General features: G+C 42.0%; 1 protein-coding gene across 4 annotated transcripts in view; it reads right to left on the reverse strand.

Annotated features, from left to right (window-relative positions):
• Positions 1-25550, reverse strand: part of LOC148436261 (arf-GAP with GTPase, ANK repeat and PH domain-containing protein 3-like) — a 281879-nt gene that overhangs the window by 23580 nt on the left and 232749 nt on the right. For all 4 annotated transcript variants that reach the window (XM_088465112.1, XM_088465115.1, XM_088465113.1 and 1 more), the window contains exon 10: positions 20691-20795. In XM_088465112.1, the coding sequence (XP_088321238.1) occupies positions 20691-20795 (105 nt within the window). The remainder of the gene's footprint in view (positions 1-20690; positions 20796-25550) is intronic.

Consider the following 25550-nt stretch of genomic DNA (forward strand, 5'->3'; position numbering starts at 1 on the left):
AGTGCAGGAGGACCGAGAGGCAAGGAACAAGCGCAGGAGTACCCAGGGGCCAGGGACAAGCGCAGGGGGACCGAGGGGCCAGGGACGAGAGCAGGGGGAACGAGGGGCAAGGGACGAGAGCAGGGGGAACGAGGGGCAAGGGACGAGCGCAGGGGGACCGAGGGGCAAGGGTCGAGCGCAGGGGGACCGAGGGGCAAGGGTCGAGTGCAGGGGGAACGAGGGGGAAAGGGGCGAGTGCAGGGGGACCAAGGGGCAAGGGACGAGTGCAGGGGGACTGAAGCATAAGTCCTGGGCTTAGCTGGACTGGAGAGCAGGGTTCGGCATGTGGCAGCGATGGGCTGGGGACTAGGACATGGCGTGGAGCTGATCGGTAGTGCAGGACTTGCCATATATTTGTGCAGGCTGCAATCACCCCTGGTTAGTAATTAGTGCATCTCATTTCCTGCTCAGTGTAGATTTCACTGGAGCAGCTATTAACATAAATCATTAACACACATTCAATTAACTTCTCCAAACAAGCTAATTGATGCCAAGCAGACAATTAACAGTAGATGACAGTCACAGGATGTGCCGGGAGTATAACTCCACAATACAGTAATAATCATATTAACAGTTACAGATATCACTCCCCATAGTATATGTCACTATATACAGAACAATACAGAGTCACAGGTAACAGGTGAGATAGGATATCACTCCCCATAGTATATGTCACTATATACAGAACAAAACAGCATCACAGGTAACAGGTGAGATAGGAGATCACTCTCCATAGTATATGTCACTATATAACTATATACAGAACAATACAGCGTCACAGGTAACAGGTGAGATAGGAGATCACTCTCCATAGTATATGTCACTATATAACTATATACAGAACAATACAGAGTCACAGGTAACAGGTGAGATAGGAGATCACTCCCCATAGTATATGTCACTATATAACTATATACAGAACAATACAGAGTCACAGGTAACAGGTGAGATAGGATATCACTCCCCATAGTATATATCACTATATAACTATATACAGAACAATACAGCGTCACAGGTAACAGGTGAGATAGGAGATCACTCCCCATAGTATATGTCACTATATAACTATATACAGAACAATACAGAGTCACAGGTAACAGGTGAGATAGGATATCACTCCCCATAGTATATATGTCACTATATAACTATATACAGAACAATACAGTATCACAGGTAACAGGTGAGATAGGATATCACTCCCCATAGTATATATCACTATATAACTATATACAGAACAATACAGCGTCACAGGTAACAGGTGAGATAGGAGATCACTCCCCATAGTATATGTCACTATATAACTATATACAGAACAATACAGAGTCACAGGTAACAGGTGAGATAGGATATCACTCCCCATAGTATATATGTCACTATATAACTATATACAGAACAATACAGTATCACAGGTAACAGGTGAGATAGGATATCACTCTCCATAGTATATATGTCACTATATAACTATACACAGAACAATACAGCGTCACAGGTAACAGGTGAGATAGGAGATCACTCCCCATAGTATATGTCACTATATAACTATATAGAGAACAATACAGAGTCACAGGTAACAGGTGAGATAGGATATCACTCCCCATAGTATATATCACTATATAACTATATACAGAACAATACAGAGTCACAGGTAACAGGTGAGATAGGATATCACTCCCCATAGTATATATCACTATATAACTATATACAGAACAATACAGCGTCACAGGTAACAGGTGAGATAGGATATCACTCCCCATAGTATATATCACTATATACAGAACAATACAGCATTACAGGTAACAGGTGAGATAGGAGATCACTCCCCATAGTATATATCACTATATAACTATATACAGAACAAAACAGCATCACAGGTAACAGGTGAGATAGGATATCACTCCCCATAGTATATGTCACTATATAACTATATACAGAACAATACAGCGTCACAGGTAACAGGTGAGATAGGATATCACTCCCCATAGTATATAGGTCACTATATAACTATATACAGAACAATACAGCATCACAGGTAACAAGTGAGATAGGAGATCACTCCCCATAGTATATGTCACTATATAACTATATACAGAACAATACAGAGTCACAGGTAACAGGTGAGATAGGAGATCACTCACCATACTATATATGTCACTATATAACTATATACAGAACAATACAGCGTCACGGGTAACAGGTGAGATAGGATATCACTCCCCATAGTATATGTCACTATTTAACTATATACAGAACAATACAGCATCACAGGTAACAGGTGAGATAGGATATCACTCCCCATAGTATATGTCACTATATAACTATATACAGAACAATACAGCGTCACAGGTAACAGGTGAGATAGGATATCACTCACCAAACTATATATGTCACTATATAACTATATACAGAACAATACAGCGTCACGGGTAACAGGTGAGATAGGATATCACTCACCAAACTATATATGTCACTATATAACTATATACAGAACAATACAGCGTCACAGGTAACAGGTGAGATAGGATATCACTCCCCATAGTATATGTCACTATTTAACTATATACAGAACAATACAGAGTCACAGGTAACAGGTGAGATAGGATATCACTCCCCATAGTATATGTCACTATATACAGAGTCACAGGTAACAGGTGAGATAGGAGATCACTCCCCATAGTATATGTCACTATATAACTATATACAGAACAATACAGCATTACAGGTAACAGGTGAGATAGGAGATCACTCCCCATAGTATATGTCACTATATAACTATATACAGAACAATACAGAGTCACAGGTAACAGGTGAGATAGGAGATCACTCCCCATAGTATATGTCACTATATAACTATATACAGAACAATACAGAGTCACAGGTAACAGATGAGATAGGAGATCACTCCCCATAGTATATGTCACTATATCACTATATACAGAACAATACAGAGTCACAGGTAACAGGTGAGATAGGATATCACTCTCCATAGTATATATGTCACTATATCACTATATATAGAACAATACAGCGTCACAGGTAACAGGTGAGATAGGATATCACTCCCCATAGTATATGTCACTATATAACTATATACAGAACAATACAGAGTCACAGGTAACAGGTGAGATAGGATATCACTCCCCATAGTATATGTCACTATATAACTATATACAGAACAATACAGAGTCACAGGTAACAGGTGAGATAGGATATCACTCCCCATAGTATATGTCACTATATACAGAACAATACAGAGTCACAGGTAACAGGTGAGATAGGAGATCACTCCCCATTGTATATGTCACTATATAACTATATACAGAACAATACAGCGTCACAGGTAACAGGTGAGATAGGAGATCACTCTCCATAGTAGATGTCACTATATAACTATATACAGAACAATACAGCGTCACAGCTAATAGGTGAGATGGGATATCATTCGCCATAGTATATATGTCACTATATAACTATATACAGAACAATACAGAGTCACAGGTAACAGGTGAGATAGGATATCACTCCCCATAGCATATGTCACTATATAACTATATACAGAATACAGCATCACAGGTAACAGGTGAGATAGGATATCACTCCCCATAGTATATGTCACTATATACAGAACAATACAGAGTCACAGGTAACAGGTGAGATAGGAGATCACTCCCCATAGTATATGTCACTATATAACTATATACAGAACAATACAGAGTCACAGGTAACAGGTGAGATAGGATATCACTCCCCATAGTATATATCACTATATAACTATATACAGAACAATACAGCGTCACAGGTAACAGGTGAGATAGGATATCACTCCCCATAGTATATGTCACTATATAACTATATACAGAATACAGCATCACAGGTAACAGGTGAGATAGGATATCACTCCCCATAGTATATGTCACTATATACAGAACAATACAGAGTCACAGGTAACAGGTGAGATAGGAGATCACTCCCCATAGTATATGTCACTATATAACTATATACAGAACAATACAGCGTCACAGCTAATAGGTGAGATAGGAGATCACTCCCCATAGTATATGTCACTATATAACTATATACAGAACAATACAGAGTCACAGGTGAGATAGGAGATCACTCCCCATAGTATATGTCACTATATAACTATATACAGAACAATACAGCGTCACAGGTAACAGGTGAGATGGGATATCACTCCCCATAGTATATGTCACTATATAACTATATACAGAACAATACAGCGTCACAGGTAACAGGTGAGATAGGAGATCACTCCCCATAGTATATGTCACTATATAACTATATACAGAACAATACAGAGTCACAGGTAACAGGTGAGATAGGAGATCTCTCCCCATAGTATATATCACTATATAACTATATACAGAACAATACAGCGTCACAGGTAACAGGTGAGATAGGAGATCACTCCCCATAGTATATGTCACTATATAACTATATACAGAACAATACAGCATCACAGGTAACAGGTGAGATAGGAGATCACTCCCCATAGTATATGTCACTATATAACTATATACAGAACAATACAGAGTCACAGGTAACAGGTGAGATAGGAGATCACTCCCCATAGTATATGTCACTATATAACTATATACAGAACATACAGAAGTCACAGGTAACAGGTGAGATAGGAGATCACTCCCCATAGTATATATCACTATATACATAACAATACAGCATCACAGGTAACAGGTGAGATAGGATATCACTCCCCATAGTATATATCACTATATAACTATATACAGAACAAAACAGCATCACAGGTAACAGGTGAGATAGGATATCACTCCCCATAGTATATATCACTATATAACTATATACAGAACAATACAGCATCACAGGTAACAGGTGAGATAGGATATCACTCCCCATAGTATATAGGTCACTATATAACTATATACAGAACAATACAGCGTCACAGGTAACAGGTGAGATAGGATATCACTCCCCATAGTATATGTCACTATAATAACTATATACAGAACAATACAGAGTCACAGGTAACAGGTGAGATAGGATATCACTCCCCATAGTATATATCACTATATAACTATATACAGAACAATACAGCATTACAGGTAACAGGTGAGATAGGATATCACTCCCCATAGTATATGTCACTATAATACAGAACAATACAGCATCACAGGTAACAGGTGAGATAGGAGATCACTCCCCATAGTATAGTGTCACTATATAACTATATACAGAACAATACAGCGTCACAGGTAACAGGTGAGATAGGATATCACTCCCCATAGTATATACGTCACTATATAACTATATACAGAACAATACAGCATCACAGGTAACAGGTGAGATAGGATATCACTCCCCATAGTATATAGGTCACTATATAACTATATACAGAACAATACAGCATCACAGGTAATAGGTGAGATAGGAGATCACTCCCCATAGTATATGTCACTATATAACTATATACAGAACAATACAGAGTCACAGGTGAGATAGGAGATCACTCCCCATAGTATATGTCACTATATAACTATATACAGAACAATACAGCGTCACAGGTAACAGGTGAGATGGGATATCACTCCCCATAGTATATGTCACTATATAACTATATACAGAACAATACAGCGTCACAGGTAACAGGTGAGATAGGAGATCACTCCCCATAGTATATGTCACTATATAACTATATACAGAACAATACAGAGTCACAGGTAACAGGTGAGATAGGAGATCTCTCCCCATAGTATATATCACTATATAACTATATACAGAACAATACAGCGTCACAGGTAACAGGTGAGATAGGAGATCACTCCCCATAGTATATGTCACTATATAACTATATACAGAACAATACAGCATCACAGGTAACAGGTGAGATAGGAGATCACTCCCCATAGTATATGTCACTATATAACTATATACAGAACAATACAGAGTCACAGGTAACAGGTGAGATAGGAGATCACTCCCCATAGTATATGTCACTATATAACTATATACAGAACAATACAGAGTCACAGGTAACAGGTGAGATAGGAGATCACTCCCCATAGTATATATCACTATATACATAACAATACAGCATCACAGGTAACAGGTGAGATAGGATATCACTCCCCATAGTATATATCACTATATAACTATATACAGAACAAAACAGCATCACAGGTAACAGGTGAGATAGGATATCACTCCCCATAGTATATATCACTATATAACTATATACAGAACAATACAGCATCACAGGTAACAGGTGAGATAGGATATCACTCCCCATAGTATATAGGTCACTATATAACTATATACAGAACAATACAGCGTCACAGGTAACAGGTGAGATAGGATATCACTCCCCATAGTATATGTCACTATATAACTATATACAGAACAATACAGAGTCACAGGTAACAGGTGAGATAGGATATCACTCCCCATAGTATATATCACTATATAACTATATACAGAACAATACAGCATTACAGGTAACAGGTGAGATAGGATATCACTCCCCATAGTATATGTCACTATATACAGAACAATACAGCATCACAGGTAACAGGTGAGATAGGAGATCACTCCCCATAGTATATGTCACTATATAACTATATACAGAACAATACAGCGTCACAGGTAACAGGTGAGATAGGATATCACTCCCCATAGTATATACGTCACTATATAACTATATACAGAACAATACAGCATCACAGGTAACAGGTGAGATAGGATATCACTCCCCATAGTATATAGGTCACTATATAACTATATACAGAACAATACAGCATCACAGGTAACAGGTGAGATAGGATATCACTCCCCATAGTATATGTCACTATATAACTATATACAGAATACAGCATCACAGGTAACAGGTGAGATAGGATATCACTCCCCATAGTATATGTCACTATATAACTATATACAGAATACAGCATCACAGGTAACAGGTGAGATAGGAGATCACTCCCCATAGTATATGTCACTATATACAGAACAATACAGCGTCACAGGTAACAGGTGAGATAGGATATCACTCCCCATAGTATATGTCACTATATAACTATATACAGAACAATACAGCATTACAGGTAACAGGTGAGATAGGAGATCACTCCCCATAGTATATATCACTATATAACTATATACAGAATACAGCATCACAGGTAACAGGTGAGATAGGAGATCACTCCCCATAGTATATGTCACTATATAACTATATACAGAACAATACAGCGTCACAGGTAACAGGTGAGATAGGAGATCACTCCCCATAGTATATGTCACTATAAAACCATATACAGAACAATACAGAGTCACAGGTAACAGGTGAGATAGGAGATCACTCCCCATAGTATATATGTCACTATATAACTATATACAGAACAATACAGCGTCACAGGTAACAGGTGAGATAGGATATCACTCCCCATAGTATATATGTCACTATATAACTATATACAGAACAATACAGAGTCACAGGTAACAGATGAGATAGGAGATCACTCTCCATAGTATATATGTCACTATATAACTATATACAGAACAATACAGAGTCACAGGTAACAGGTGAGATAGGAGATCACTCTCCATAGTATATATCACTATATAACTATATACAGAACAATACAGAGTCACAGGTAACAGATGAGATAGGAGATCACTCCCCATAGTATATATGTCACTATATAACTATATACAGAACAATACAGCGTCACAGGTAACAGGTGAGATAGGATATCACTCCCCATAGTATATATGTCACTATATAACTATATACAGAACAATACAGAGTCACAGGTAACAGATGAGATAGGAGATCACTCTCCATAGTATATATGTCACTATATAACTATATACAGAACAATACAGTGTCACAGCTAATAGGTGAGATAGGAGATCACTCCCCATAGTATATGTCACTATATAACTATATACAGAACAATACAGCGTCACAGGTAACAGGTGAGATAGGATATCACTCCCCATAGTATATGTCACTATATAACTATATACAGAACAATACAGCGTCACAGGTAACAGGTGAGATAGGAGATCACTCCCCATAGTATATATGTCACTATATAACTATATACAGAACAATACAGTATCACAGGTAACAGGTGAGATAGGATATCACTCCCCATAGTATATGTCACTATATAACTATATACAGAACAATACAGCGTCACAGGTAATAGGTGAGATAGGATATCACTCCCCATAGTATATAGGTCACTATATACAGAACAATACAGAGTCACAGGTAACAGGTGAGATAGGAGATCACTCCCCATAGTATATATCACTATATAACTATATACAGAACAATACAGAGTCACAGCTAATAGGTGAGATAGGATATCACTCCCCATAGTATATATGTCACTATATACAGAACAATACAGAGTCACAGGTAACAGGTGAGATAGGATATCACTCCCCATAGTATATGTCACTATATAACTATATACAGAACAATACAGCGTCACAGGTAACAGGTGAGATAGGAGATCACTCCCCATAGTATATGTCACTATATACAGAACAATACAGAGTCACAGGTAACAGGTGAGATAGGATATCACTCCCCATAGTATATGTAACTATATAACTATATACAGAACAATACAGCTTCACAGGTAACAGGTGAGATAGGATATCACTCCCCATAGTATATGTCACTATATAACTATATACAGAACAATACAGCATCACAGGTAACAGGTGAGATAGGAGATCACCCCCCATAGTATATGTCACTATATACAGAACAATACAGAGTCACAGGTAACAGGTGAGATAGGAGATCACTCCCCATAGTATATATGTCACTATATAACTATATACAGAACAATACAGCATCACAGGTAACAGGTGAGATAGGAGATCACCCCCCATAGTATATGTCACTATATACAGAACAATACAGCGTCACAGCTAATAGGTGAGATAGGAGATCACTCCCCATAGTATATATGTCACTATATAACTATATACAGAACAATACAGCATCACAGGTAACAGGTGAGATAGGATATCACTCTCCATAGTATATATGTCACTATATAACTATATACAGAACAATACAGTATCACAGGTAACAGATGAGATAGGAGATCACTCTCCATAGTATATATCACTATATAACTATATACAGAACAATACAGCGTCACAGGTAATAGGTGAGATAGGATATCACTCCCCATAGTATATGTCACTATATAACTATATACAGAACAATACAGCGTCACAGGTAACAGGTGAGATAGGAGATCACTCCCCATAGTATATGTCACTATATAACTATATACAGAACAATACAGCGTCACAGGTAATAGGTGAGATAGGATATCACTCCCCATAGTATATGTCACTATATAACTATATACAGAACAATACAGCGTCACAGGTAACAGGTGAGATAGGATATCACTCCCCATAGTATATATCACTATATAACTATATACAGAACAATACAGAGTCACAGGTAACAGGTGAGATAGGATATCACTCCCCATAGTATATAGGTCACTATATAACTATATACAGAACAATACAGCATTACAGGTAACAGGTGAGATAGGATATCACTCCCCATAGTATATATCACTATATAACTATATACAGAACAATACAGAGTCACAGGTAACAGGTGAGATAGGATATCACTCCCCATAGTATATAGGTCACTATATACAGAACAATACAGAGTCACAGGTAACAGGTGAGATAGGATATCACTCCCCATAGTATATGTCACTATATAACTATATACAGAACAATACAGCGTCACAGGTAACAGGTGAGATAGGAGATCACTCCCCATAGTATATGTCACTATATAACTATATACAGAACAATACAGAGTCACAGGTAACAGGTGAGATAGGAGATCTCTCCCCATAGTATATATCACTATATAACTATATACAGAACAATACAGAGTCACAGGTAACAGGTGAGATAGGAGATCACTCCCCATAGTATATGTCACTATATACAGAACAATACAGAGTCACAGGTAACAGGTGAGATAGGAGATCACTCCCCATAGTATATGTCACTATATAACTATATACAGAACAATACAGCGTCACAGGTAACAGGTGAGATAGAATATCACTCCCCATAGTATATATGTCACTATATAACTATATACAGAACAATACAGCGTCACAGGTAACAGGTGAGATAGGAGATCACTCCCCATAGTATATATGTCACTATATAACTATATACAGAACAATACAGCATCACAGGTAACAGGTGAGATAGGATATCACTCTCCATAGTATATATGTCACTATATAACTATATACAGAACAATACAGCGTCACAGGTAATAGGTGAGATAGGATATCACTCCCCATAGTATATGTCACTATATAACTATATACAGAACAATACAGCGTCACAGGTAACAGGTGAGATAGGATATCACTCCCCATAGTATATGTCACTATATAACTATATACAGAACAATACAGCGTCACAGGTAATAGGTGAGATAGGATATCACTCCCCATAGTATATGTCACTATATAACTATATACAGAACAATACAGCATTACAGGTAACAGGTGAGATAGGAGATCACTCTCCATAGTATATGTCACTATATAACTATATACAGAACAATACAGAGTCACAGGTAACAGGTGAGATAGGATATCACTCCCCATAGTATATGTCACTATATAACTATATACAGAACAATACAGCGTCACAGGTAACAGGTGAGATAGGAGATCACTCCCCATAGTATATGTCACTATATACAGAACAATACAGCGTCACAGGTAACAGGTGAGATAGGATATCACTCTCCATAGTATATATGTCACTATATAACTATATACAGAACAATACAGAGTCACAGGTAACAGATGAGATAGGAGATCACTCCCCATAGTATATATGTCACTATATAACTATATACAGAACAATACAGCGTCACAGGTAACAGGTGAGATAGGAGATCACTCCCCATAGTATATGTCACTATATAACTATATACAGAACAATACAGCGTCACAGGTAACAGGTGAGATAGGAGATCACTCCCCATAGTATATGTCACTATATAACTATATACAGAACAATACAGCGTCACAGGTAACAGGTGAGATAGGAGATCACTCCCCATAGTATATGTCACTATATAACTATATACAGAACAATACAGCGTCACAGGTAACAGGTGAGATAGGAGATCACTCCCCATAGTATATGTCACTATATAACTATATACAGAACAATACAGAGTCACAGGTAACAGATGAGATAGGAGATCACTCCCCATAGTATATATGTCACTATATAACTATATACAGAACAATACAGCGTCACAGGTAACAGGTGAGATAGGAGATCACTCCCCATAGTATATGTCACTATATAACTATATACAGAACAATACAGCGTCACAGGTAACAGGTGAGATAGGATATCACTCCCCATAGTATATATCACTATATACATAACAATACAGCATCACAGGTAACAGGTGAGATAGGATATCACTCCCCATAGTATATATCACTATATAACTATATACAGAACAAAACAGCATCACAGGTAACAGGTGAGATAGGAGATCACTCTCCATAGTATATGTCACTATATAACTATATACAGAACAATACAGCGTCACAGGTAACAGGTGAGATAGGAGATCACTCCCCATAGTATATGTCACTATATAACTATATACAGAACAATACAGCGTCACAGGTAACAGGTGAGATAGGAGATCACTCCCCATAGTATATGTCACTATATAACTATATACAGAACAATACAGCGTCACAGGTAACAGGTGAGATAGGAGATCACTCCCCATAGTATATATCACTATATAACTATATACAGAACAATACAGAGTCACAGGTAACAGGTGAGATAGGATATCACTCCCCATAGTATATGTCACTATATAACTATATACAGAACAATACAGCGTCACAGGTAACAGGTGAGATAGGAGATCACTCCCCATAGTATATATGTCACTATATAACTATATACAGAACAATACAGAGTCACAGGTAACAGGTGAGATAGGAGATCACTCCCCATAGTATATATCACTATATAACTATATACAGAACAATACAGCGTCACAGGTAACAGGTGAGATAGGAGATCACTCCCCATAGTATATATGTCACTATATAACTATATACAGAACAATACAGCGTCACAGGTAACAGGTGAGATAGGAGATCACTCCCCATAGTATATATGTCACTATATAACTATATACAGAACAATACAGCGTCACAGGTAACAGGTGAGATAGGAGATCACTCCCCATAGTATATATCACTATATAACTATATACAGAACAATACAGCGTCACAGGTAACAGGTGAGATAGGAGATCACTCCCCATAGTATATATGTCACTATATAACTATATACAGAACAATACAGCGTCACAGGTAACAGGTGAGATAGGAGATCACTCCCCATAGTATATGTCACTATATAACTATATACAGAACAATACAGCGTCACAGGTAACAGGTGAGATAGGAGATCACTCCCCATAGTATATATGTCACTATATAACTATATACAGAACAATACAGCGTCACAGGTAACAGGTGAGATAGGAGATCACTCCCCATAGTATATGTCACTATATAACTATATACAGAACAATACAGCGTCACAGGTAATAGGTGAGATAGGAGATCACTCCCCATAGTATATGTCACTATATAACTATATACAGAACAATACAGCGTCACAGGTAACAGGTGAGATAGGATATCACTCCCCATAGTATATATGTCACTATATAACTATATACAGAACAATACAGAGTCACAGGTAACAGGTGAGATAGGAGATCACTCCCCATAGTATATATCACTATATAACTATATACAGAACAATACAGCGTCACAGGTAACAGGTGAGATAGGAGATCACTCCCCATAGTATATATGTCACTATATAACTATATACAGAACAATACAGCGTCACAGGTAACAGGTGAGATAGGAGATCACTCCCCATAGTATATATGTCACTATATAACTATATACAGAACAATACAGCGTCACAGGTAACAGGTGAGATAGGAGATCACTCCCCATAGTATATATCACTATATAACTATATACAGAACAATACAGCGTCACAGGTAACAGGTGAGATAGGAGATCACTCCCCATAGTATATATGTCACTATATAACTATATACAGAACAATACAGCGTCACAGGTAACAGGTGAGATAGGAGATCACTCCCCATAGTATATGTCACTATATAACTATATACAGAACAATACAGCGTCACAGGTAACAGGTGAGATAGGAGATCACTCCCCATAGTATATATGTCACTATATAACTATATACAGAACAATACAGCGTCACAGGTAACAGGTGAGATAGGAGATCACTCCCCATAGTATATGTCACTATATAACTATATACAGAACAATACAGCGTCACAGGTAATAGGTGAGATAGGAGATCACTCCCCATAGTATATGTCACTATATAACTATATACAGAACAATACAGCGTCACAGGTAACAGGTGAGATAGGATATCACTCCCCATAGTATATGTCACTATATAACTATATACAGAACAATACAGAGTCACAGGTAACAGGTGAGATAGGATATCACCCCCCATAGTATATGTCACTATATAACTATATACAGAACAATACAGAGTCACAGGTAACAGGTGAGATAGGATATCACTCCCCATAGTATATGTCACTATATAACTATATACAGAACAATACAGAGTCACAGGTAACAGGTGAGATAGGAGATCACCCCCCATAGTATATGTCACTATATACAGAACAATACAGAGTCACAGGTAACAGGTGAGATAGGAGATCACTCCCCATAGTATATATGTCACTATATAACTATATACAGAACAATACAGCATCACAGGTAACAGGTGAGATAGGATATCACTCCCCATAGTATATATGTCACTATATAACTATATACAGAACAATACAGCGTCACAGGTAACAGGTGGGTTTGCGCCCAAATGAAGCATCTTGAGAGACAAATGTATTGAAGGCATAGAACCTCAGAAATGTAAGGACAGAGGACCACGTGGCCGCCTTACAAAGCTGTTCAGCTGATGCGCCATGGTGAGCTGCCCACGAAGGACCCACAGAGCGAGTAGAATGATCAGTAACAGTAGCCGATACAGGAAGGACTGCCTGCATGTAAGCCTGAGAGAGAGTCATACGAAGCCATCTAGCCAATGAAAACTGATACGGTCCACATATACCCTGAGGGCAGGGACCACATCCAAGGAGGCCTCACCTGCCGATAGGTCTGGTGACTGAAAGGCCAGGGGGTAAATTTACTTAAGTGAGAGTTTTAAAACTGATGTTGCCCATAGCAACCAATCAGATTCTACTTAACAATTAACTAGCACCTTCTAGAAGATAATAGCTCGAATCTGATTGGTTGCTATGGGCAACATCTCCACTTTTAAAACTCTCACTTTAGTAAATTTACCCCCTGGACTACAATTTCCTCATTAACGTGGAAATGAGTAAACTTCTTTTAGAAGGAAACCAGAGTCTGAAGCACAGCCCTGTCCTGATGGAATATCAGAAATGGGGAGCGACAGGAGAGCGCCTCTAAATCTGACACCCTTCTGGCAGACGCCATAGCCAGAAGAGAGTCTTCGCTGTGAGCCACTTGAATTTCACAGAATCCAGGGGTTCTACTGACAAATCCCACAGAGCCACCGGAGGGACAAAGGGAGGTTGTATACGGAGGACACCGGGTGTGGACATCTGGTAGTGGAACAAGTCTATGCTGGAACCAAATGGATAGAGCAGAGACATGCGCTTTCAGTGGGGCCAGGCGTAGTCCAAAGTCTAATCCAGCTTTCAGGAGGGCCAGGACTCAGGAGATCCTAAACTCTTCTCTAGCACTTCTATGACGGCCGTCACCTTCCCAGCTGTATTGTGTATGGAGAATTGTGTTGCTAATTGTTACTTGTGCTCTGTTTATAATTTGGTTACTGTAATGTAATGTTCTGTGCACCCTGTACTGTATGTACGGCGCTGCGGAACACTTGTGTCGCCCTATAAAGAACATGTAATAATAATAATGTTGGCCTTTCATTTTTTTCAACACGGTTGAGGTTGATCTTTTTATTTTTGCAGGAGACTAGGATTAGTAAATTGAATCTCCTCCACAAAGCAAAGCGCGAGTGGCGGAGGGGTCCTTCTTACTGGTTTCTTGCGGCCGAGCTGTACGGTGGGGTGGCGGTACTTTTTACTGACATGGTAACTGTGCACAAGGTTATAGAATTGCAAGCAGGTAGATATTTGGATATGAACATGAAGGGACAGGACCTAAGAATGATCAATGAATATGGGCCACAAACACCATGGGCAGGGCCGACTATAGCTGCGCCGGGCCTAGGTGATGGGGCGTGGCCTAATCGTGGGAGGCGTGGTCACGCCCCCATAGGAAAAAAAAGAATATTTCAGCGCGCTGGGGAGGGGGGCGTTGTGTGCCCCTCAGCCCGGCGCAGAGCAAATGGGGGGCACGATCAGCGTGATCGCTCCCCCCACAGGCATAGGAGACTGCTCTGGCTGCTGCTTTAGCAGCTTGTGCTGGGCTGCTGTGACTTAAGAAAGAGGGGGAGAGGTGCCGGACCCGGGCCCCTGCAGCAAGCCCGGGCCCCGGAAATCTGTACCCGCTCCCCCCCCTCTCGGCGCCCCTGACCATGGGATAGGAAGTGTCTCTTTATGGAGATTACAGCCCAGCAGGTTATCTTTGGCAGTGATTTCAATACCATAATTAGACAAAAGGACAGGGGATGTTCAAGGAGACTACTGGGCCCTGATTCCCAGGTCTCGTGGATGTGTATATTTATCACTCCCCAGACCACACGGGTTTCATCTATTTTAGTGGTAGCCATAGGTCTAGAATAGATAGGTTTTTTGTTAAGGAGACTTCTAAAACGTCATCCCTAGGGATGAGGTTGGTGGAGTTCTCCGATCACGGTTTTCTCTCAATAACTCTGAATGCCTCAGAAACCCCTCAGAGAGGGCAGGGCATTTGGCGTTTGAACTCAGAGCTTCTAGAAGGAGAGAGAGTTAGGCAGTCCTTCAGGGTATTCTTTCAATCTCAGGAAACACTTCTGGAGGCTGGTTGGAGTAGACCCGAGTAGTGGGAGGTGAGTAAAAAGAGAATCCGTACGTTTTTCCGTGGGCTAATAGCCAAGAAAAACTTAATAAAGCAGAATGCCTACCATAACCTGAGAAAGAAATTAGATTTCTTGCTCTCTAAGGAGGGCGATAGTGGGGAAATCTCCCGGGTGAGGACACAGATGAAGGAATTTCAGTATAACCGTCTGGCATCCTTGGATCTGGAAAGGGATTACGGAACATACCGCTCACCGGATCCTTACCAGAACTGTAGGAGGTCAGTCAATGCCAAACAGATCAGAGGACTGGTAGACGGACAGGGTGTTCTTCGTATTGATAAGAAGGGCATTCTGGAGGTCATTGTGTCCTATTATTCAGATCACTTGTCAGAGAGAGGATGGAGGAATTTCTGAGGGGGACACCAGGTCTGAATCCTCAGGTTGTCTCTCTTGACTCTTTGGAGAGTGACATAACGGCAGAGGAAGTTAGGAAAGCGATAGAGGAGGTTTCTGTCCTCCCAAAAAGTCACTAGGACCAGATGGGTTAACATCTGAGTTTCATAAGACCTTTTGAGACCTCCTAATTCCCCGCCTAGTGGAAGTGTTTAAACAGAGCCTGGATGTGGGAATTCTCCCTCCTTCCATGAGGTTATCCGTTCTTATTTTACTGTCCAAAGGAAAGTAGCAGTCTTGTATTGAGAACTGGCACCCATAGTCCTTTCTTAATACTTGCTGTCCGGGAGGACATTGAGCGGTGCAGGGCTGAAAAGTGGGGTAAGTACCTACTGGCATTGGATTAGTCTAAGGCCTTTGACCGGGTAAACCATGAGTACCTTTGGGCTTTACTGAAATGGTATGGACTTCCAGGTTGCAGGCTATTTATCGTCAGGCCGATAGCTTCCCATTCGTGAACGGCTGGGTGGGTCCTACCTTTGGTGTGGGCTCTGGTGTCCGTCAAGGTTGTCCCCTGAGCCCTACATGTTTTGCAATAGATCCCTTCATTAGAAGGGTAGAGAGTGATACTGGGGGGGGGGGAGGGGTGCAGCTGGGCCCGGAGTCCCCGCTCAGGGTGGTGGCCTATGCAGATGACATCACGGTGGTTCTGTCCTCACAGGCAGAGGCCCGTGATGTGGAATACCTTATCTGTGAATACTCTGAGGCCTCGTGCTCCAGGGTAAATCGTGTGAAGTTTTCTGGATGGGGGAGGAAGGTGATGAGTTCTGCCTTCCAGACAGCTTCTCTCAGGTCAGCCAGCAAATCAAAATTCTAGGCACCAAATTTGACCATGGCCATTCCGCCTCCCTAAATTGGGATAAAAACCTGGAAGATGCGGGCGGTAAGGTAGAGAGCTGGTATAGATGGAAGTTATCTTTGAGGGAAAAGGTTGACCTGTGCAAAACTTACCTAATTCTATTTTTTATATGTCAGTTATGTGTGCTTTTTGCCTCAATCTATGTGGTCCAGATTGAATTCCTTGTTCTTCCTGCAGTTGTGGGGGAATAGGATCAATATAGTCAAGAGAGGCATCACCTACAGACCGAGGAAAGACGGGGGTTTAGACATGGGGTAGGGGGAGTAAGGTGCGCTCTTCCTGCTAGTAGTGGTGATGGTGATGACTTGTGTGTGTTTGTGAGTGGTGTTAATTAGAATGTTTCTTCTGGTGGTGGTGATGTTTTGGGAGTGAGAAGGAGGGTGTGATTGGGTATGGAGTGTAGTTTGGAGTAATGTGAAAAGGGGAATAAAATGGGATAAAAATGAGGCCAGCGAGACACAGTAATTTGGGGCAAAATCTTTTATTGAGTAGTCACAATGCTGCTCTGTTGAGATCCCGGGCAGGTGGGTGGGGTTCAGTGATGAGTGTTGAGGAGACTGGGGAGGTAGATGGACCCTTTCAGGGGGCTCCTTCCGGTGCGGTTCAGTGACCTTGCACGTCACCCCTGCTGGACCTATGGTCGACAGTCTAGGAAGTCTCAGGGGGTGGGGGTGGCAAAGTGGGTTGGAACACCTGTGCGGCGAGCCGCGTGTTGGTGTAAGTCTTGGCAGTACTTAGCTACCGGTAGGTTTTTTGTTATGGTGATGTACAATAGGTCGACGTTGCAGCCGTTGCAGATAGGTTGGAAGCTGCAGGTTTGTTGGTGAGCTGGATCAGCGTGTTGCTGGTGTGCTGCAGGTGCATGGCTGTTTTGATTGGTCTGCGGAGGTCAGCGACCGAAGTGTGCAGCTGAGGTTGGCTCTTGGTCGTGCTGCTGTTGGTGCGGAGCCAGAGGTGTGGATGGGTGAGCCGCTGGGAGGCTGGGTTACAGCGTGTGTGCTAGGACCACCCCTGGCAGGGGGGGGTGGTCTGCCCGGGATATTGATTGGAAAAAAGCCAGGGAGAAGGGAGGATGTGGAAGGTGTGACCGGGATGGAGCTGGTCACTGGCGATGTTGGCTTTGCGGACTTGCGGCCGGATGCTCTTTTCACTGATGGTCCCTCGTGGAAATGGGGATCGACGGTGGAGACAACCCTGGCCAGGAGTCAGTTGCTGAGCACGCCTGGGAGGGGGGGGGGAGAGAGGCTGGTCTGGGGTGGAGCCGGTCACTGTTGTCTTTTTTTGTAACAACTTTATTAAAACTGAACGTTGGGAGTATGTTTTTAGATGCTCCCCCTCAGTGGGTAGAGGGATTCAGACCACGGGTGTCTCCCTTCCTCAGTTTATGGATAGAGGGTGCCAAGTGAGTAGCTTTCGGCATGGTTACCCCCGATCTACGTCATCCAGAATTTGAAGATGACAATATGGTGTGGAAGTGAGTGAAGTCAAAAACTTTTCCAGAAGGGAGTTGGGGAAAAGAATTTTGCAGACTCACTTCCATGTCCCGCTGTCACTGAGGGACCGCCCGGGTAATGTCGCTTCGGACGGTTAACTCTGTTAAATTCCCAGAGGATACCACAGAAGTTTAAAGATATCGCCTGGCTCTCTTTGCATGGAAAGCTTTATGTTGGAGGGAACCTCAGGTGGAGGAGTGCCAGTGATCGTGGTTGCCCACGGGAGGAGTGTCCAGGGGTGGAGGAGACAATGGACCATTTCCTGCTTGAGTGCCCCTTTAATAAAAGTTTAGGAGGAGGTATCCCGTGCCTTTCGGGTCTCAGTTACCCTGAGTGGGCTTATGGGGCAGTCAGAAGGTACGGTGGATTTAATTTGAACACGATTTATTTAGTTAATTTAGCGGTTAGATGTCACACATGGAATGCACGGTGTCATGTTACCATAAGGAGAAAGGTCCTCCCTTGTGAAGAGGTGGTGGGTTTACTTCTACAAGAGGTGAAGAGGATGATGGATCTGGATAAGAAAAGGCTGGATGCTGTCAGCTGGTCTCGGTGGTGGGGCCATTTGAAGCCCCGATGAGTGGGAAGTAGACAGTCTTTTCTATGCCCAGCTATGGGTTCTGTTTCTGCTTTTACTCCCCCATAGATTTTTGATGTTGTTATTGGTTTTTGATGGAAAGGTTTGTATACATCTACCTGTAAGTGTTAGATAGTGGTGAGGGGTAATGGTAGGTTAAGTTTAGATAAATTAGTGTGTGATGTAGACAGTTTAGGGGTGTCTTTAAATCCTTGCTTAGGTTTCCCTTGGAGGGAGTGGATTGTATATAGGTGATAGGTTCAGTTGTTTGTATTAGTTTTCTTTTTGTGGGGATTTAATATGATGATATATTATGGTTACCTATGTTTTTTTTTCGTTATGTATATTTACTGTATTTCATTATATTTTATGTTGCAAGTTTTAAATAAAATTAACAATGTCCTGATATACTCTGTGCTGCTCTGGACCCTGCTCCTCCCACTGTATAACTCTCAGTCTGTGGCTTCCTGCTGCCTCCATTCCCCTCCTCACATCATGTCACTGCCCCTGTCACATGCAGCCCTGTCCTCACTAACACATCACTCATCTCCTGATATACTCTGTGCTGCTGGGGATCCTGCTCCTCCCACTATATAACTCAGTCTGTGACTTCCTGCTGCCTCCATTCCCCTCCTCACATCCTATCACTGCCCCTGTCACATGCAGCCTTGTCCTCACTAACACATCCCTCATCTCCTGATATACTCTGTGCTGCTGGGGACCCTCCTACCACTATATAACTATCTGTGGCTTCCTGCTGTCCCGTATAGAATACATTATTGCACATATACACAGACTGGCATTACTACAACAGTATAGGAGGGGTAGTTTGGGGGTAGCTCAGTGATGACAGCAACGTGGCTGCGCTGGCCGGCTGTGAGCGATATATCAGGGGAAGACCCCAATAATGATGTTATATCAGCAGATTGACCCATAGGTTACAATGTGGATATAGAGGTCTGGCAGAGCGATCTCTCTCATCCGCTGATCACACTCTGGGGGCTCGTGTCACATTTGTGGGTTAGGTACAAACAACAGGAAGGAAGACACAAAACAAACTTCCATCCTGAGATAGGAGACAAAGCTGAGAACTCACGTGTAGACTCGGGTGATAGGTCAGCACGCCGTTATCGCACAGCGTCACGTACTTCTTCTTCCATTCCTTATTCAGAGATTTCCCGCTTCTCTTCAGCAGAACACCCTGAAGGAGAAATATCCGTCACTACAGCAGCACAGAGCAATTCACAGCACGTTCTACAGCAATCACAGCACAACCCACGTTCTACAGCAATCACAGCACAACCCACGTTCTACAGCAATCACAGCACACACCCACGTTCTACAGCTATCACAGCACAAACCACGTTCTACAGCAATCACAGCACAACCCACGTTCTACAGCAATCACAGCACACACCCACGTTCTACAGCTATCACAGCACAACCAACGATCTACAGCTATCACAGCACAACCAACGATCTACAGCTATCACAGCACAAACCACGTTCTACAGCTATCACAGCACACACCCACGTTCTACAGCAATCACAGCACACACCCACGTTCTACAGCTATCACAGCACAACCAACGATCTACAGCTATCACAGCACAACCAACGATCTACAGCTATCACAGCACAAACCACGTTCTACAGCTATCACAGCACACACCCACGTTCTACAGCTATCACAGCACAAACCACGTTCTACAGCAATCACAGCACAAACCACATTCTACAGCAATCACAACACAAACCCACCTTCTACAGCAATCACAGCACAAACCACGTTCTACAGCAAGCACAGCACAAACCACATTCTACAGCAGTCACAGCATAAACCTCGCTATACAGCAGACAGCATAAACCACGTTCTAGACACAGACAAAAAACTCGCTTTACAGCACAAACCACATTCTACAGCAATCACAGCACAAACCACATTCTACAGCAATCACAGCACAAACCACGTTCTACAGCAATCACAGCACAATCCAAGTTCTACAGCAATCACAGCACAAACCACGTTCTACAGCTATCACAGCAAAAACCACATTCTACAGCAATCACAGCACAAACCACGTTCTACAGCAATCACAGCACAAACCACGTTCTACAGCTATCACAGCACAAACCACATTCTACAGCTATCACAGCACAAACCACGTTCTACAGCAATCACAGCACAAACCACATTCTACAGCAATCACAGCACAAACCACGTTCTACAGCAATCACAGGCTAACCCACGTTCTACAGCAATCACAGCACAACCCACGTTCTACAGCAATCACAACACAACCCACATTCTACAGCAATCACAGCACAAACCACATTCTACAGCAATCACAGCACAAACCACATTCTACAGCAATCACAGCACAATCCAAGTTCTACAGCAATCACAGCACAAACCACGTTCTACAGCTATCACAGCAAAAACCACATTCTACAGCAATCACAGCACAAACCACATTCTACAGCTATCACAGCACAAACCACGTTCTACAGCAATCACAGCACAAACCACATTCTACAGCAATCACAGCACAAACCACGTTCTACAGCAATCACAGGCTAACCCACGTTCTACAGCAATCACAGCACAACCCACGTTCTACAGCAATCACAACACAACCCACGTTCTACAGCAATCACAGCACAAACCACGTTCTACAGCAATGACAGCACAACCCACGTTCTACAGCAATCACAGCACAAACCACGTTCTACAGCAATCCCTGCACAAACCTCGCTTTACAGCAATCACAGCACAAACCTCGCTTTGCAACAATTACAGCACAAACAACGTTCTACAGCAATCACAGCACAAACCACGTTCTACAGAAATCACAGCACAAACTTCGCTTTACAGCAATCACAGCACAAACCACATTCTACAGCAATCACAGCACAACCCACATTCTACAGCGATCACAGCACAAACAAGGTTCTACAGCAATCACAGCACAACCCACGTTCTACAGCAATCACAGCACAAACCTCGCTTTGCAACAATCACAGCACAACCCACGTTCTACAGCAATCACAGCACAAACCTCGCTTTGCAACAATCACAGCACAAACCTTGCTTTACAACAATCACAGCACAAACATTGCTTTACAGCAATCACAGCACAACCTCGCTTTACAGTAATCACAGCACAAAACACATTTAACAGCAAAGGGAGGTTATTGCTGTGACTGCTGTAGACTGTGGGTTCTGCTGTGATTACTGTAGACCGTGGTTTATGCTGTGATTACTGTAGAACGTGGTTTATTCTGTAATTGTTGTAGAACGTGGTTTGTGCTGTGATTTCTGTAGAACGTGGTTTATGCTGTGATTGCTGTAGAACGTGGGTTGTGCTGTGATTGCTGTAAAGCGAGGTTGTGCTGTGATTGCTGTAGAACGTGGTTTGTGCTGTGATTATTGTAGAATGTGGTTTGTGCTGTGATTTCTGTAAAGTGAGGTTATTGCTGTGTCTGCTGTAGAATGTGGTTTGTGCTGTGATTGCTGTAAAGCAAAGTTTGTGCTGTGATTGCTGTAGAACGTGGTTTGTGCTGTGATTGCTGTAGAACGTGGTTTGTGCTGTGATTTCTGTAAAGTGAGGCTTTTGCTGTGTCTGCTGTAGAACGTGGTTTGTGCTGTGATTACAGCAGAGACAGCAAATACCTCCCTTTACAGTAATCACAGCACAACCCACGTTCTACAGCAATCACAGCACAAACCACATTCTACAGCAATCACAGCACACACCCACGTTCTACAGCTATCACAGCACAAACCACGTTCTACAGCAATCACAGCACAACCCACGTTCTACAGCAATCACAGCACACACCCACGTTCTACAGCTATCACAGCACAACCAACGATCTACAGCTATCACAGCACAACCAACGATCTACAGCTATCACAGCACAAACCACGTTCTACAGCTATCACAGCACACACCCACGTTCTACAGCAATCACAGCACACACCCACGTTCTACAGCTATCACAGCACAACCAACGATCTACAGCTATCACAGCACAACCAACGATCTACAGCTATCACAGCACAAACCACGTTCTACAGCTATCACAGCACACACCCACGTTCTACAGCTATCACAGCACAAACCACGTTCTACAGCAAGCACAGCACAAACCACGTTCTACAGCAAGCACAGCACAAACCACGTTCTACAGCAATCACAGCACAAACCACATTCTACAGCAATCACAACACAAAACCACCTTCTACAGCAATCACAGCACAAACCACGTTCTACAGCAAGCACAGCACAAACCACATTCTACAGCATGCACAGCACAAACCACATTCTACAGCAGTCACAGCATAAACCTCGCTATACAGCAGACAGCATAAACCACGTTCTAGACACAGACAAAAAACTCGCTTTACAGCAAAAACCACATTCTACAGCAATCACAGCACAAACCTCAATTTAGAGGAATTACAGCACAAACCACATTCTACAGCAATCACAGCACAAACCACATTCTACAGCAATCACAGCACAAACCACATTCTACAGCAATCACAGCACAATCCAAGTTCTACAGCAATCACAGCACAAACCACGTTCTACAGCTATCACAGCAAAAACCACATTCTACAGCAATCACAGCACAAACCACGTTCTACAGCAATCACAGCACAAACCACGTTCTACAGCTATCACAGCACAAACCACATTCTACAGCTATCACAGCACAAACCACGTTCTACAGCAATCACAGCACAAACCACATTCTACAGCAATCACAGCACAAACCACGTTCTACAGCAATCACAGGCTAACCCACGTTCTACAGCAATCACAGCACAACCCACGTTCTACAGCAATCACAACACAACCCACGTTCTACAGCAATCACAGCACAACCCACGTTCTACAGCAATCACAGCACAAACCACGTTCTACAGCAATGACAGCACAACCCACGTTCTACAGCAATCACAGCACAAACCACGTTCTACAGCAATCCCTGCACAAACCTCGCTTTACAGCAATCACAGCACAAACCACGCTTTGCAACAATTACAGCACAAACAACGTTCTACAGCAATCACAGCACAAACCACGTTCTACAGAAATCACAGCACAAACTTCGCTTTACAGCAATCACAGCACAAACCACATTCTACAGCAATCACAGCACAACCCACATTCTACAGCGATCACAGCACAAACAAGGTTCTACAGCAATCACAGCACAACCCACGTTCTACAGCAATCACAGCACAAACCTCGCTTTGCAACAATCACAGCACAACCCACGTTCTACAGCAATCACAGCACAAACCTCGCTTTGCAACAATCACAGCACAAACCTTGCTTTACAACAATCACAGCACAAACATTGCTTTACAGCAATCACAGCACAACCTCGCTTTACAGTAATCACAGCACAAAACACATTTAACAGCAAAGGGAGGTTATTGCTGTGACTGCTGTAGACCGTGGGTTCTGCTGTGATTACTGTAGACCGTGGGTTGTGCTGTGATTACTGTAGAACGTGGTTTATTCTGTAATTGTTGTAGAACGTGGTTTGTGCTGTGATTTCTGTAGAACGTGGTTTATGCTGTGATTGCTGTAGAACGTGGGTTGTGCTGTGATTGCTGTAAAGCGAGGTTGTGCTGTGATTGCTGTAGAACGTGGTTTGTGCTGTGATTATTGTAGAATGTGGTTTGTGCTGTGATTTCTGTAAAGTGAGGTTATTGCTGTGTCTGCTGTAGAATGTGGTTTGTGCTGTGATTGCTGTAAAGCAAAGTTTGTGCTGTGATTGCTGTAGAACGTGGTTTGTGCTGTGATTGCTGTAGAACGTGGTTTGTGCTGTGATTTCTGTAAAGTGAGGCTTTTGCTGTGTCTGCTGTAGAACGTGGTTTGTGCTGTGATTACAGCAGAGACAGCAAATACCTCCCTTTACAGCAATCACAGCACAA

The sequence above is a fragment of the Taudactylus pleione genome, unplaced genomic scaffold (genome assembly GCF_031769625.1).
Source record: "Taudactylus pleione unplaced genomic scaffold, aTauple2 ptg001851l, whole genome shotgun sequence".
Lineage (NCBI taxonomy): Eukaryota > Metazoa > Chordata > Amphibia > Anura > Myobatrachidae > Taudactylus > Taudactylus pleione.